This window comes from Scaptodrosophila lebanonensis, unplaced genomic scaffold, assembly GCF_003285725.1.
Source record: "Scaptodrosophila lebanonensis strain 11010-0011.00,11010-0021.00 unplaced genomic scaffold, SlebRS2 tig00000001-arrow-pilon, whole genome shotgun sequence".
Taxonomy (NCBI): Eukaryota; Metazoa; Arthropoda; class Insecta; order Diptera; family Drosophilidae; genus Scaptodrosophila; species Scaptodrosophila lebanonensis.
Window position 1 is genome coordinate 873230 of NW_022060529.1, and position 17792 is coordinate 891021.

General features: G+C 36.3%; 2 protein-coding genes across 2 annotated transcripts; one reads left to right on the top strand and one right to left on the bottom strand.

Annotated features, from left to right (window-relative positions):
- Positions 1-6913: 6913 nt before the first annotated feature.
- LOC115622561 lies at positions 6914-8092 on the bottom strand. Its single transcript, XM_030516575.1, has 2 exons — positions 8019-8092; positions 6914-7654 (listed from the first exon to the last, which is right to left on the bottom strand). The coding sequence occupies exon 2, from the start codon at positions 7637-7639 to the stop codon at positions 7016-7018; it is 624 nt and encodes a 207-aa protein (XP_030372435.1). The 5' UTR covers positions 7640-7654; positions 8019-8092; the 3' UTR covers positions 6914-7015.
- A 236-nt stretch (positions 8093-8328) lies between these two features.
- Positions 8329-8659, top strand: LOC115634496. Its single transcript, XM_030532255.1, is given in 2 exon segments — positions 8329-8537; positions 8593-8659. Coding segments are annotated over 2 exon segments (276 nt in total).
- The last annotated feature ends 9133 nt before the right edge of the window (positions 8660-17792 follow it).

Consider the following 17792-nt stretch of genomic DNA (forward strand, 5'->3'; position numbering starts at 1 on the left):
ATCAATGAAAAAAATTCAACAAATCCAACTCAGATCCGTTTTAAGACGAAATAGTGCGTCATAATGAACGTGTGGTCGACTTTATATGGCAACATTTTTTGTAGGGGCCAACGCCCCCAACCCCCCTCCCCCTGCCTACGCCCTAGCATATGTATGTATATGTAAACCTTCGGCAACACGAGCAGCAACCCAGCCAGGATGGGCAGCGCGGCCGCGAGAATTGGCAACAACTTAATGGCATGCTTCATGCGCGCACATTTGTTGTGAAAAACACCATTAAAACATTGCGGCAGATAAAACTTTGCGAAAAGCATTTGAGTGTCTAGATGAATAAATCATGATACAAAAATGATTGAAGGGCACAGCAGCGACCACGCATCGGTATTTCAATTGGGTGGCAACCAATGCAATGGTCCAAATGCATGCATGTGTGTGTGTGTGTGTATGACATAAATGGCGGAACATGTGAGCACATCAAGCTAATCAGCTCTACATTTTGTAAACGGCAAATTAATTAGAACTTTGTAACGAGGCTACGAGATCAGGTTGCCACACAAATGCGAGCCTTTCTTTGCCCAAATGTAGAGAGACACACATCTGGTGTTTACCTTATTGATTTAATTGATTAGTGATTGATATTGGCTTTATTCCCATAGCTCAGAGCTGGCTTGATTGCCATTATGCAAATTTGCCAAGCACTTGATTAGCATTTGCTTTACATTGCGTATACGCCCCGACTGTGAAATAATTAACCATGCTTCTGACAGATTATGACACAGCCGGCAGAGGCAACCACCTCGAAATATGGCAGCCCCTCTCTTGCTAACAATTTAATTAATTTTCATGTTTACTTCTTCATATTGTGGGGTGTTCTTTTTTGCCGGATTGACAACAAGTTGACTTAAAGGATGCTTTGTGCCAATTCTTAAGAAGCAGGAAGACATCCACCCAAATATATATTTAGCATATTTTGCGTTTGACTGTTGACCTTGGTTGGAAGGTGCGATAGCTCACGTTTCTTTTGTGTCTGTCCTCAGGGTAAGGCGAGATTTGCATAGATTTTCTGACAAAGTCGTCTCAGGAAGGATGTGCAAATTATGCAATAGCGTTAGGGATTTAAGATAATAGCGCAGCTCTGAAGTGAAAGTAGGAAGCCAAACAGCAGTAAATGGTAGCTTTAGGTAAACAGGGTTTAAGTTATGAGCTATTGCCGGATACCTCAATAATTAATTGAAGCAAGAAACTATAATTGATTGAGTCTACGCTGATATCTTTTTTGTTAATCTCTTAATATGATAAAATGTATTCCGAATAAGTAATTTAATTAAAAATGTTAATCTTAATTTTTTCTTTATAAAACCTATAATAACTTGTAATATTATTTATAAGTTATATCAGATACTTATTTACAGCGATTTGACGAATCACCACTTGCTATTCATTCATTAACTTTTAGGATACAAGTCCCATTAAAATCAATTTAGCCCTACTCCCAAATACAGTCAGTAGACTAATTAGTGGTATACATACTTTTGACTTCTTCAGGTGCAGAGCCATGTGCCCAGCTCTCATTAGCAGGCAACACACAATTAAAGCGCTAGAGAACTGCAGAGAGCTATCGGGGCAATAAAAGCATTTATAATTATAACATTCATTACGAAATCAAAGCTATTAATGCTTAATGGTCAATGCACAGTGAAAATCAATAGTGTGTAGAGGTACTCTTCATTAAGAGGAAGGTAAAGAGCATGGAAGAAACAGTAGGAGCAAGTCGAAACTACCAGTGTTTTTCATTTGTGTGCTTTTGCAGTAGCTGACTCAAATGAGGTAGGTAGCTGATATTGGAACTATTAATCTTATAGTGCCCCCTGTCAGTGCTGATGAATGCCTTAAAGTGCGCATGACCTTTGATTGACGGTCAAATTTCGCATTGCCATAAAACGAAGGTAGGACATTTTGAATCCTTCCAATCAAATTATTTGCCATATAAAAAATTAAGTGCACTGCAGTGAAAGCGCGACTTAAATTGGTCAAACAGGGTGAATCTAAGGTTCGAATTTGATTGATTTTGATTTTTGTTTTTTTTTGTATATACTTCATATATCTACAATATATTAATTACCTATAACTTAAGTCTTAAAGAAATGCAATTTCATTTGAATTTTTTAATTATACTGGGAATAAAAGTCAAAGAATGAGGAAATGCATTTTACAACCATTCTTTCAATTGTTAACATTTTACGAGTTTTTGAAAATACCAATCGAAACCATCGCCTTCATATAACATCGTTGAAATGCGATGCTTCGCATTGCTGCGCTAAGGAACATTCCTAGTTTTCCCAATTCGCAGCACCCTGTTTTTCGACTGCTGCATAGTAATTTTACCGTTGGCGCCTGTTCGCTTTGATATATGACAGGCCATGTACTTGTTAGCCTGCATATGTATGGGGCACTCCCAATGGAACCAGCTGTGCACAATCATGTTGTTAATAATGTTGATGATGGCGGTGTGGAAGAGGCAGCAGCATAGGCAGAGATCAGGAAAAGCCATTGATGAAAATTCAATACATCTGTATATACATGTAAAAACATATACTATATGTGTACTAGCTATAGAGGACAACAAGAAATATTGCAATATTATATAAGAGGGCTTTAACAACTGGAACAACTGTGTAAATACATTTATGCATACATATCATGTATATTTTGATTGCATGCAAGAATGTGCGTGATCGTAAAACACTAAAATAACCGTGAAACTCCAGACCTGTAAACGATTCACGACTGATTCTTAGGAAAATGTTGCTTATATATAACTTTTTTTTTAATACCACGAATATCGATGTTATTGAAATGAGAATTGGGTTGCCCAAAATGCAAAATATAATAAAGTCTAAAAGTATTTAAAAAGGGAACATCGTAATTAAGGCTTTCCAAAATTGTTCAAATCATCCTAAAGATTTAGCTGTGAATTTGTTTACAACAGTAGTTAAAAAACACAGTGAACCACAGACAATAAGTAGAGCGGACGAACTTATTTAAATAAAAGCAAACTATAGAAGTACTAGAAGGACAATAGCGTTTTAGCACTCTTGACCACACTTTAGGATAAACCTTAAATTTATTTATGAATACAATATATATTGTTTTTTTCTAATATTTGTCTCCTGTTTGTCGCCTCATAGAGGCACGATATGGAGCCGAAATGTGTAGAAGGATTTAGGTAAATAATTCAGTTATAGATATAAATAACACAATCGTTTGAATAACAAAGGTATATAAATAAAAACGTATTATATGTGCACATTCAATAATGATAAATACCTAAATTATGGTAGAGCATTGTTCTTTTTATAATAATTATTTATTTGTAATATTTCTTGTGTACAATGAAGGCAATTATATTCTCGTATTGTAGATGAATTGTTAAGAAATCGGTTTCTGTATTTAAAAAAAAAAAACAGGAAAAATGTTTTCAATGTTCCGAATGAAGAAGTATCATAAATAATTTTAATAGAAATTTTATTGAAAATTAACAAACAATTGCTTCGTGAGTGTTCGTGAGCGTGACGTCATGCTCGCAGCCCTAATTCTATTAATGTATGTAAAGGGCAGCCATCATTTTGTTACGTACATATGCTGTTTGGCTCTGAAGGATATTCTGGCCAGCATGCACCCACTCGCAGAGTGCGGGCAGAAAGGGATTTGGGAAATGGCGCTAGGCGTTGCTGTCCTATAAAATCTATTTATCGATGGAAAGATGGCCCACCTTCCAAATATACACGCACATATGTTAGTACATAGATACATACATATGTATGAGGGGCAATTGCACTTGTTTATTATGCATGTCGCCATGTCTCTTTCATTCACTTTTTCCTGCTCTCATTCTTCCGCTTTGTGCCAAGATTATTGCTCTATTTTGCGCTTCAATAATTCTTGCAACGGCATCCTGCCCCCAAGTACAAGCGCTTGCCAAAGTTTAATACGTATGTGTGTGGATGTGGCTGTGCATGTGTTAGTGGGTGTCTCATAAAAGTGTCATAAATGTTGATAAGGCATGTTTGTCAGGCTCTGCCACCCCTTTTTCTCCGTTCACCCCCCTACACTTCCGTCCGCCGCACACCTGGACCCGCTGATTGTTGAAAGTATTGAAGCTAAGGCTGGGATTGGGTCGAAGGCGTTTTGCCAACTTGTTTGCCTTGATAAATGCATTGCATGATTTTCATCAGATTGTTTTATTACCGTAAATGCTAACACACACTCAGACATACACACACACAGCTGTTGCCACATAAATATATCTGCTCTGTGAAAAATTGCAAACGATTATGATTTGCATTACAATTTGTAGCTTCAGGTTTTGAATGCTTCTCTATCCAAATGAAATCCAACAAGACGAAACGACCAAATCTTTTTGGACAAATTACGGCCAATAAGTTTTGGAACAACTTTTCAATTTTTTGAATTATGTGTTGGAAAAAGTTCAAAAGTTGCGCTATTGGCCGACAGCAAGAATCAATGCAGCACATATTTTACTTTTAGGTGGAAATTTAAAAAGTTGTATTTGGTAGGGTAATGCTGTTTTAATGGATAAAAAAGCTGGTCGGGAAGCTGCAAATAACAGAAGAATAAAACACCATAAACACAAAGTATCGGGGGGATGTCAGGATCTGTTTTTCCTATACATATGTATACATATAAGACAATCATTTCTCAACGTGTTGTAAATACATAAATCCTTCTGTTGACGCCAAAAGCTGATATAATTTAAATTCACATTAATTCCTCATGGCCGGGAGAAAATTTTTAGGTAAAGAAGATGCCTTGCTATAATTATTAGTGGTATTGTAAACAGATTTGAATTACTTAACCGATATTTCATTGTTTATGTAAATAGCTGACTGATAACCCATGAATGTAATTGAAATGTAACAGATATCGATGTATTGGAGTTGTATCGATAAAAGGCACACGCCCACACCTAGGCTAAGCATTATCATTAGAAAAAAACTCGTTTCCGACTTAGTCAAATTAGCAGCCAATCGGAAGTTGCGGAATCACCTTCTTTGAAATCTTCAACTTGTTCGAGTGTGTGTTTATGTCGTGTCTGACTATTTTTTAAGACATTCTTCTTTTTATTCTCTGTACATGAAATCATGATCTCGGAGACTATAAGAGCCGTTGCCCCCCCTAGAAAATTGTATGCCATATAAAGTCGATCACACGTTCATTATTATGGCGCACTGTTTCGCCTTAAAATGGATCTGAGTTCGATTTGTTGAAGTTTTTTCATTGATCATATGCATCAGTTATTTTTGTAATACATCGTGCATTATTTAATCAAAAGTTTAATTTTTTGGCTCCCCTCTTTGGTAAAAGCTGCCTACGCCCTTGGCTAGTGACACAAAATTTTGCAGAACAAAGCATCTATGTGCAAGTTTGTTCTATGTCTTTGATTTTCACCCACTTCTCCCCTATGGAGGATTACCCGATAATCGCCTATATCTCAGAGATTACAAAAGCTTGGGACACAAAATCTTAGTCCAGGATGCCTTATGTGAATACGCAGAAAATGTGTATTTCGAATTTTCCCTCCTTCCCCCCTCTCCAACGCAATCACTGATTTTCCATAGCTCCCGTATTTCTTGAAATTTTTCGAAAAATACCTCCAGTTAGTGATTATGAGTCCAAGTCTGCCAAGTTTTATAATGACAGGCCGATTTAACTGGAAGATATATGCATGTATATACGTTGTTACTGCTTTGCACAGGCACACGAGACACACACAAACATGCACATACACGCATAATTATTCTACACATATGTACATATGTACAGAGTATTTCAAAGTCGGGACACCCGATTTTAGCTTCTCTACTTGTATTTTAATGTGATCTGATTATGTAATAATTTAAAATGAAGACAGGCTATGGCCCGGCTCAAAGATGTGGTGATAAGTGATGTTTTTCGCGAGAAAAGGCATAATTCCAAAAGTTTACAAATCACACAATCATCTGTTCGGCAGAAGTTCTATGTTTAAGAAGAAGCTGTTTCTGGATCGACTCAATCAGTATTGATGTATTTTACATTAGGACACCGAACACATTTGATAACATATTCTTACAATATATACTCGCATTACATAGCAAATGAGACAGAGTCCACTAAGTCCGACAGTGAACTACCCTGTATTCATTAAATATGAATTTCTTAGCTTAGACCTGTTTCAAATAATGTTATTTTCGAAATTACAAGCATATCAACTTAGTATTTAAAACAGTTGCTCGTTCCATTGGACCCTTATCGACAGCTTTTGTCTTTTAGCCACCTATAAGAGCAACTCGTTACTTTTAATCAACCTTAATGCCACAGAATGGAGATGTGTTAAGGCAGAGTCGATTTAATTTGCATAATTCCGCCGTTAATGACACAGGATGGGCGATCGCAGTCGAAGGGAGTCTGTGTTTCGTTGATTAAAAAAGAAAATGATACTGTTTATCACAATGATGATTGCCATAAGACCATAAAGCTGCGCTCTTTGTCCAGCCGAAGGTTTCCTCACGTACGTGTGCTTCATAAATGAACTCAAAGCGAGTGTGTAGCTTAATAATTTGTGGAATTTATAACTGAAAGTGTGGCATTGGAAATAAAGTTGCTAACTGTCGCATATTAAGCGAAAGTTGGTTTAGCGCACATAGAATGTCAAATGTACATTTATAAGCATACATGCAGGCATACATACATACGTTTGCGTACTTTTTATATGCACATCAGCATACATAAACACTACATATATATGCTAAATAAACTGTGCCATGCTGACACACTTTAAAGTGCAAACAAAGCTGTGGCCGTGTCAACGGGGCGTATGCGTGACGCATGCACAACTTTTTGCAAAACTTTCAACTGTGGCCCCAAATTTATATTTTAATTTGAATTAAATTTGCATACATTAAATGTCGAAATCTGGTACAATTGTAGTAAAAGTATCTCACACTTGAAACGTCCCTCAAATGCGAAAGAATGCATTCAAATGATCACCGAAATTATTGAAATTGTACAGCGGCTGATCCGGCTCCCTTTTAATCAGCATTAACAGACCCCAGGAGCGGCAGCAAACCACGGTCATGTTGGACAGCAGCAACAGCTTGAAAAGCAAGGCCATGCCCAACTGGCAATAGATGTTGAGCAAGTGCTTGTCCTTAGCGCGTCTGCCAACGCCGAAGATCTTCAGTACAATAAAGAGGGTCGTGAGTGCCCAGCAGAATAGAAATACAATCAGATATGGTATCAAGCCCGACCAGATTCGGAAATCTAGTGGAATTTTTTCGCCAAGCTGGGAATCCTTTGAGCCGCTGAACCGGCAGCGCGAAAACCGAAAAATCGAGAACAGCACCAAAAAGATAAGTATAAAGATACTGAACTCTGTCGTGTTGCTAAAAGGCAGCATCGTGGTGTACGCCAGCAAATACTTCATGCGACTGGTCCAGAACCGATTCTGCCAACTCTCTCGCAGCACAGGCACCATCATGGCCCCGTGAACCATTACCCAGAGATAGGATGCCGACCATAGGATTCTCAGGAGCATCATCACCAAACAAGTGTACTTGTAGTTCTGATATTTAAAAGGCATCTTCAACGGAATATACTAGAAACAATAAAAATAGCGATTATGAAGCTAAAATTTTTAAATAATTTTCGTTTGCTTTACAACTTGTAAGACAGATGGCAAAATAACTAACTAACTAGTCCAGCAATAGAAGATTGTGATTTGTTTTGAGAAGGCTCCTTTGATGTTTTGTATGCATAGAATGATATACATATCTGATTTATCCATACGATCCATAAGACCAATAAAGTAAATAAAAATTGCAATTAAAATTGAAGGAAAATCCAAAAATAAATCGTCACTTTATTAGGAGAAATCAAAAAATGTATTCTTTAAAATGCAAGTAGTACTTATTAACATTCGCTTCTTAAATTCTTAACTCCTTAGTTTCTTAGTCACTCACCCCATTTCTGCATCGTTTTTGAAGATTGTCGTAATTCTGATATAAGTTATTCTGCAACAATGGCTGTCTGGCTGGGATTATTATTTCCCGTTCTGTGTGTGGTTTCGGGTTGAGTTCAAGCTCTATTCAATTTTATAACTTGTACATATACTTGCCGAATACAAATTTGATATTCAACTGTAGACACAATTATGCAAATGTTTTCTGTAGAAAATTTCGCATTCTGTATGTCATGCTGCATTATTACAGCTAATCAGCATTTAAAAGTTTAGTTATTTGAAAAAGATGCACATTCAGTTGAAATATTAAAATGACTGCTACAAAGTTAATAAAGTTAAGCCGACAACTTATATTCGTCTTCATTTTAATTTGTTTATTTGGGGGACTCAAACAAAAATGTCCCTTGAACCATGAATGGAATAATTTGGCAAAAAAGTGTGTTAAATTTTTCTTTGGCTCATAATGCCACATGAGAATGCAATTAAACTTTATTTAAAATCGCATATATAATTATAAAGGGTAAATGCGACTATTTAGAATCTTAATGGCAACTAATTTTTTTGTTAACATACAGGAACAATGGCAAAATGAGCACCTCAAAGGCAGGACAAGCGCAGCTCAACAGCATACTATTAATATAATTCATAACACTTAGAGACTTCATAAAACAACAAAAGAGGGCAAAAATATAATCAACATGAAAAATTAAGCGCCATTTTGTAAAGGCGTTGTCTGTCGAGTAGACAAAAGGGTAAGCGCTTCGACTTGGGTTCCGTGTGTGCAAAGGGCGCTTAAATCCCAATGCAATGGGTGCCCAAAGGTAAACAATAGCTAAAAAAAGGCAACTGTCCAAGGTTATTAAGCTTAGTTGAGGACTCTAGAGAGTGGCATCAAAGGATTGGACCAGACTAAGAAACTTGTCAACGTGAAGCTTATAAATAATACAATTTTGTTAGTCGTGGTTTTGACTAAGTAACGAATATGCTATACATGTTTAAATGCTTAATTTTAATCCAAAGTATTTTTTCTCCTTAAAAACCAAATCTTTGGTTCAGCTGTTAGCCCGTTAAATCACATATCTTGCTAGACACCTGATATTTCTTGCAGAAGCGACCAATCGACTCTTAAAATATAGTTTGTTTTAAGATGTGAGAAATTATTGCACATCTTTTAAAGTATATTCTGTGATGCCATATTTCCCAAATTCTGAATAAAAATTCTGAATAAATGTAATGCTAGAGTACGGACAAATGCACCCATTTCGTAATACCAATCGAGAATGTAACTGCTTTTTGCTGTTTGCCATATCTTTTTCTGAGTGTAACATAGGTTCGAGCTTAACTAATAACACTTGTTCTCGTTGGGTACTTCACATATTGAAAATATAAAATATTATCACTGTTTCTTATATTTGAGGCCAAGCTTGAAATGTAATATTTTTTTGTAATACAAGTATATATTTGCGGGTAAGTTCCCACTACGAATGATATTTTTAAAAAAAAAGTTAAGCTTTTTTGAAGAGAACAAACGCTCGATAAAAATAAAAGCCTTACCTACAACATGCTATATTCAATGTTCAGAAGTTGTGACTGTAGCTAAAGAGCATTTATATCAATCAGTGTCTCGGCATTAAACACGTGATAGTCGATGAAAAAATGTGGTCGAACAATGTGGGTAATATCCGGTCAATATAATAATGAAGCTAGCTGTAGTTATTTATAAATACCAATGGTCTGTGACTAAAAGGGTACATAATGGAGGGGGTGCATTCCAACCCTCAATCAAAACTTTCCAAAGTTGGCCCAACCGAAAAAAAGAAAGGCCGAAAAGGTCAGCATTGTCGTTTTCATCATTTCGTATGACACTTCATTTTGTTTTGTGCTACGTTCTTTTTTTTAGCTATTGTCAGGTCTCTACCCCCCGAAGCGTTTCATGCAGCTGTCAGAGTTTCCACACGAAAATCGAGTCATTTGTTGTTTAACACACACATATAGGCAAACATCCTGAAGGCAATTTCCAGTTATTTTTGTTTAATCTTGTCATGCGGCTTAAATAAAACAAAATTTATACAAAACACAGCTAAGAAGTTTTTATAGAATTTGCAATAAATCAGTTGTGATAAAAAAATTAAAAAAACCTTGTTGGAGATTATGCAAAAAGTTGTATAGCAGCATTGCCGCAACAATTAAAATTTATGCGTCCTGATTTTCATTGATATGACTATTATATAGTACTTAAGCACATATAAGTACATACACACAAATACTGCGAGTATTTTGTAAAAATGGCAGACAGGTGGCAGACCCAGTACAATCTGTCAGCTGGCCAGTGATTATGTATACAAAATTTATGATTATAGGGCGTGCCATTATGTGGAAGTTGACATTAAACGCGCTTGGTTGACGTGGCTTGTTAAATAAAATTATATGATTGCATGTGGAAGTGCGCAATGCCATAAAAATAGTATATAGGGGCGTGTTCGAACATTCGAAAAGTGTGCTAGGCAGCAACAATTATAATAACGAACAAATAATAATAATAGCGATTGCGGGTATATACCTTTCACTGTATAATAATCATCTGACTCCAAAGTACATTTTCGACTAACTTCTATATACCAGATGAATACCGAGTACTGATGGCGCTGCTACTTCTAGGTGTTCCGCCATTCCACTATCCTGCTTTCCCATCTTACATTTATTAGAACGAATGTAACACCAATTTGTTAATTATATCTTTTGTAACAAGAGATTGTCATAGAAAAACAACGTAATATACATTTTGATCTGAAATTGTCGGGCTCGACAAAAAAAACGCCTTTGAGTATAGTTTCAATCCAGTAGCGTTATAATCAGTCAGTCCCACAAATTGTAGATATAGCTAGCTAAACAGTTGTCTCTAAAAAGAACAGATCTAAAAATACATTATTAAATTGCAAAATATACTTGTTTTGATCTACCGAATTTTGGAATCCATATCATATCATATCAATTTCGAGAAATTGGAAAATACATTTCGAATTTACTTTTCAGAATAGGATATATAATTGTTTTCATAATGTGTATAATAATTTATTATGTTGACGTTTTTATCGTCAGATTGCACATTTGCATGTTCTTTGTGGAGCCCATTTTATTTCTTATTTAGTTTATGCAGATAATAAAGAGGTTTATATTTATAGCATTATAAGAAATCGGATACCAGCCGAGTTAACTTGCGCAATCCATCCTTTGGAAAAATCTGAGCTTGCAATGTCAAATTTAATGAAATTATTCCAAATCGTGTAATAGTGGTTCAAATCTAATGTAATATTATAAAACAATATTCTCGTGATTTGAAAGTGCAATAATTTTAATCCAGTAATAATAATAATATTCATGATCCTAATCAAAATATGTATAATAAATCCTGAGAACCAACTTCGGGCCATTGAGCGAACTAAGAAATCAAAACATAAAAAGATGCGTGTACTCGTATATCATCAATTCATCACTGATTGCATTATACGATTACACGAAACAGATTGATGCGAAACAAATTTCTTATTTACTTCAAAGGAGCACATATTTTTAGTAGCAGTTGAGTATCCGCCTGCATCATGAAACAATTTATTTGTGCCATTGGACTACTCGTTGCCATAATTGAACTTGTGCTGGGCGATGGGCTGATCTCGTCTAAATGCCTAAAAGGCGAAGAGTGGAGTTTGGATGCAAAGAAGTGCGTTATAAAAGCATCTAGTCTTAAAGGGCTAACATGCCCACGTAATTATATTTTACAAGCAAATGGAAAATGTGTTAGATATACCGCCATGCAGAGTGGTACATCCGCGAAAACGCACTGCCTGGTGGGTTTCACTTGGATCCCAGAGAAGGAAGTGTGTGCGAAAATCGATCAGATAGTGGATGCAACTAATATTCAAGAGAAAATAAAAAAGATAAATAAAATAAATAAGAAGATAGATACACCGGCAACTTGCGGACATACTCGAGCTTGGGACGAAGGTACAAAAAAATGTGTTCCGCATCCACAAATCGTGACAGTTGTAAAAGATGTAAAACCTAAGGCACCTGTTTTTCTCAGCAATGCATTGAAGAATAAAAATATTGCTAAGGTCTAACATTGCTTTTAAATATTTTATTAAGAGTTCAAAAGTGCTTAGAGGCCATTTGATTAAATACAAGACAAAGCTACATAATATTGTGTGTGTTTAAACTGCGTGTTTAAATCTCTGGCGCTTTTTGAATTGGGCCTAAAACGATTAACATATGTATATTTACAAATAACAATCAAAGCTCTAAGTTGTATTTAATCAGCGCAATTAAAAGAAGAGCACACTTAACACACCTTAACCAAAAAGATACCGGAATATATTCAGAAAATGTAAAATACAAGTTTATTTATCAAAAGTGATATTGTCGCATTAAAAGTACTCCCTATCGGCTCTCAAAACATTTCTGGAACTCTATTGTCGGTTGACCATAAGAGCCGCCTTCGATTTTTCCATTACTCTTGAAACGCGTTCCCCGTAGTGGTTTTCTTTAGTTCGATCAAACAGAAAGCAATCAAAGGGAGCCATGTCATGTGAATTTGATGGCTGTTGGATGGTATTCGTTTCGCTCTTGTCTTTCGCGATGTCAACGCGGTTCTCTTTTTGCATGAAACTCAGGTCGTTGTAACCAGCATGGCGGAAACGTAAATGAAATTAACTACAATGTCCTGAATGGATCCATAAGCAATGTTCAAGTCAGCTCTATGGCGAGTAATTTGCGGTTACTGATCAATTTTTCTTTCACTTTATTGATGTTTTAATTAGTTTTCGATGTTAGCCGAAACAATTTCCCAACATTTCTAATGTTTTCGCACCTATTTTTAACGCAAAATTGAAAATACGTGCAGAGGTAAATGTAATCAAGACGATGTCAATTTTACAAAATCAAACAATGGGCATACAGTTTTGGTAGGAATGTCAATAACAGATGTGAAAACCGTAAAAAAATAAACCTGGTTGGGTTAATTTAGAGCACATTCGCAAACATGTGGGTTCAGCGTTGAGCCATTTAAGCCGAGACTATGAAACGTAGCAAGGCTAGGTATGAGCATTTTTCGGAAATCAAGTAAATATTTGTATTTTTTTATAAAATACAAGTAGTCCAAAACCAATCTACTACTCTATAAATTCGGTTTTCAAAAACCCAGCTATCTCGATAATGTTACACAAGTTTCTTGCCTTTTTACGCTGTTTTTTCTTAAAGTCTGAAACATGCGCGATAGATTGATAGTTATAAAAGAATTTTAGTTACGCAAATTATCCAATTTAGTATGGTAAGACGAAGCGTTTAACCTACCTGTTACTTACTTTGAACTTGGACAAGTTTATGCGAATTTCTTTAGCCTATTTTTCAACAGTATTAGCTGAAGCCCATTGTTTGACGTGCTCTCTAAATTCTCGAAAACTATAAAGCAAACGCGCAACGGCCCACTTGTGTTTTTTATTCCACTTGATTGGCTAGCTATTGTATTTTTTCGTTCAGGCACAACGTTTAGGCAATTGTGACTTTTTGAATCACACTAAAAACGTAGCGTAATTGTTTCAAAGCGCCTGTAGTCGAAGGGAAAAACATCGAGATTAGAACACTTGGCTAGAAGTATATTGTTGTGATGAATGCCACATCAGTGCAATTAATAAAATATTTATTCTCTTGATTAAAACACTTGTTAGTGATATTTATATATATAAAACAGTTTGTCCTGACTGACTGATTGGCATCAACGCACAGCCCAAATGGTAAGAGCTAGGAAGCTGAAATTTAGACAAAAGTTCTCTTTTATGGTGTAGGTGAGCACTAAGAAGCAATTTTGGAAAATTCGAATGCCAAAGGGGGGAAAACGAGAACAAAAATGTAAAATGTGACTAACTGAACAATTTTTTGTCAAGAAAAAAAAATGTTCATTTAAATACCTTAAATGCCTTCCTACTGGTAACTAATAAGGTGAAATCATATGGGTTGGTCATGCACACACAAAATAAATACAATTTGAAACATTATATTGAGCCGGGTTACCTGCTAGTTTTTAATAATTTGAAGGAATTTAAATTAAAATGATTGCTTCTTAATGCTGCAATACCTTATGATTGTTCTACAAATAGTCAAACTCTGACAGCTTCTAGAAGACCATGGTGCATGGTTTCACTTGTTCCACTGCTTCTTTCTTACATTTGTTTTAGCTGTCTACATTGAGTTGTTCTGAGTCTTCCATGCAGCTGAGTGATCAGTCTACCCCTGGTGTAGCTTTGTTGGCCAAACGGTTTCCAAATACTTTAATATTTTTTACATTGTGAAGAAACTAGAACAGCCATGCAGTAAAATTAAAAAAAGGTACAGAATATTCATCACAGCATGTTGTCTGGCGGGCTTTCAAAACAAAGAATGTGAAATGTTGAATAAAAAGTGTTGTAACAAACAAACGAGCTGACAGTCAAGTAAGTTCAACTGGCAGTTCGCATGGCAGTTGGCCAACAAATTGGTCAACAAAGTCAAGTGGAGGGTGGACCAGTGGTCGTGCAATCAGCTCTCTTTACAGTTCATTGACGGCCCTAGCCCCAGCTCCAGCCTTTAAATGAACTTAAAACACGCGCAACTGACAAATGAAAACAATTGCAGTGAGTATTCGAATTGTGCCTGCGGCAGTTAAAGGCATAATACTCGTATGCACTAACACATAGTGCAGTCCACATAAGTTCATACAGGCTCAACCAGAGTCAGTTTAGTGCACGACGACATGAAGCGAAATGAGGATGTCGTCCACGAATCGCACGAAAGTGACAGCAAGCGTTTGATGCGCTCAAGTGTGTCCATAACAGTTATACGTATGTGCCACAGTGTGCATCTAGCAGATACTCGTATACACTATACATATTACTGAATAAAGTGGGTGTAATAATAACATTACAAACATTGAAACAGATCATTGTCCTCAAAAATTAAAATGTCTGACATTTTTGTAGCCTGTACACAAAGGGTAAAAGGCTATACTAGTTTTGTGCGAATGTATGTAACACGCAAAAGGAGGCGTGGCAGACACCACAAAGTATGTATTATATTATTGATCAGGATGACAAGACGAGTCGATATACCCATTTCCGTCTGTCTGCCTGTATGAACGCAAGGATTTCAGAAACCAGATTCTCCTAAGCCCGAGAATTGTTAATTTGTTGCCATAATTTCCAAAACCGAATTGTTCAATAACTATTGAGGATTTTGCAATAAAGTTGTCTCGGAAGAAAAAGAGCTATTATTTATAAAATCCGATTTGGAGGCAAGCTTTCTTCTATAGGCGCACAATTTATGTTTAGAGCGGCATAAAGAATTAGCGAATATGTAAGGAGTTCCTCTGAAAAGAAATTCCAAACCTTTAAAACAGTAACACAATTACTGAAAAAAATTCCACACCTTTAAAACAGTAACACAATTACTAAACATACCTTTCATTTTCCATTTATTTTGTTGTTTCAATTTTCAGGTATTTCCTTAACAAATTGTTAAGGATCAAAAGAGATACGCACGCCACTGTGTATGCAATATTTTATATGCCGCTAACTAGTCAAGAGAGCAGAATTTCTTTAAGCCGGAAGCCCATAAATGTACTGTTGAAATATTTGTGAGCCCGGGGAATGGTTGTGTAAAAAGTTTATTGAATGCCATACTTTGAAACTCTTCAGTCATGCGGGATCCCACCTGGCATGCGTGGCATGTAACATTTTGTTATTCTTGTTGTTTCTGTTGTTGCATTGCTGCAGTTGTTCTCGTGTGCCACTGCGCTTTTTGTGGCAAGTTTAATTTGCAAGTCACACCTACATATATTTCCACCGTGCGTTGCACGGCACTTGCTCAATTTTCATGAGTTTCAACGACTGAAAATTCGAAATTTTATGTTCACAGCCGTTGCTGTTGCCGTTGCCTTGCCATCTTGCTGCTACAATGGCATTGCAACCAACTTTGTGTGCATGCTGGGGTATGCCCAAAGGCATTTTGTTTGCACTGTGTCAGGGACATACAGATTAAATATTTTGGCAGTGAAAACCGTTGGGCATAACTCTCTTTAAACTGGCGCTCAGCTTTGGGCCCACAGTTGACGTCTCAAGTGTTCGGCCGCGCTCCCAACACTGACTGACTGTCTTTGCCTAACCTGCAACAAAAATTGCACAACGTCACTCTTTAGTAGGTCAAGCGCTAGCTGTGTTGTTGTCGCTATCAGTGTTGTCCCCATCCTCACCATCCTCATCATCATCAACATCAGCGTTGTCATTGTCATGAAAATTCTTGTGCTGAAACTGTCACTGAAGTTCTCGTCAAGCGCTGAAGTGGTGCCCCGTCTTCAAACGGCACCACCAACCTAACCACCTCGCCACTACCCTGTGAGTGCTGTCACAAACACAAGACTTGTGCTTGAGTGCTGTTGCGGGCTCTGTTGCTGCTCCTGTTGCCGCACCTGCGCATCGACTTGGCCGTGCTCAGGCATTCATCCACTTAATGTTCTCGCGCCCGACTATGTCAAGCAGTGTCTTTTTTTTTTGCCACGCTGCCATCGATAAAATTATCATTGGAACACTTGCCAGGCCATTGATGGCGTTTTTCGCTTGACTTTTAGCCACTACTCGTGCTAAAAACTTTTGAAATGTTTACTCTGCGCTTGGATTTTTATTTATAGTATGCAGCAGCTTGCCCCATACTTTAAAATGTCAAATCCAAAAGTCCTTGAACAGCTACTGTAGCAGCAGGATTGCAACATCTCACTGTCCGTAGCTGTAGCTGCAGCTGCAGCTGCCGTTTGCAGCGTGAAAAGCTCAAGGCACTTGAAGCGGAACAAAAAATCGTTAAATGCTGGGCATGAAAAATTAATGTAGGAGGATGCTAGAGATTAGAAACGCTCGCAATTGTAAGAACAATGGCTAAATTCAACAAGCCTGCGTGATGACAATTCCAAGCTGAATTTCAGACAAGATTCTCGTGAAAGTTACCTTGACAACTGGTTGTCCAGAATGGGGCAGAAACGTACCTAGTGAATACATTTTTATTTAATGATGTCTACTTTTTCCGAGCAATGTGTGGGATGCAATGGCAAACAGAGCACTTGACATTTGCAAACAGATATAGAAAAAATAGAAAGTAGTACACAGTCTCTATAACAATAAAAGCACATTTTAAAATGGGCTAATCTAAAACTATTAGGTTTTTTTCTAAACAGTTCCCTTCATTTAGTATATAGGTTTTGTTGATAGATATAGGATTTTAGATTTGTAAAAATACCATATTTTTTTTATAAAATTTAAATAAAATTAGGAGAGTTTGTTTACGAAAATGTGTACACAATTTTGGTTCTGTTCTTTTTCAAGATTTTCTTTATTTATTAGTACTCATTAAAATGTAGTTGGGACATTTTTTGAATATGCTTTTTGTTGTATTCTTTCGTTTTTTTCACAAATATTTCCTTGTTTTCATAATTACTTTCGCAATGTATTTTATCTTTTATACGCATTTTAGTTGGATTTTACTTTGATCTCTAATTTAGTTTTAATGCTCTTCATGTTCATTTTTATTAGTTGTGTTTTAATTTCATAATTATAAATTTTTAAACACTTTTTAAGGTATTTGCTCTTGTAACAATATGACTGGAATTTGTTTGCCAAATTTCGTTTGTTTAGTAATTTTTTTCCGAGTGTGTTTTTTATTTTGGTATTTCTATTTATTTTCTCGGTATCGATTTTAATATGTA

Bases quoted from the DNA above. Each gene is read 5' to 3' on its own strand.
- LOC115622561 (XM_030516575.1), bottom strand. From the start codon at position 7,639: ATGCCTTTTAAATATCAGAACTACAAGTACACTTGTTTGGTGATGATG.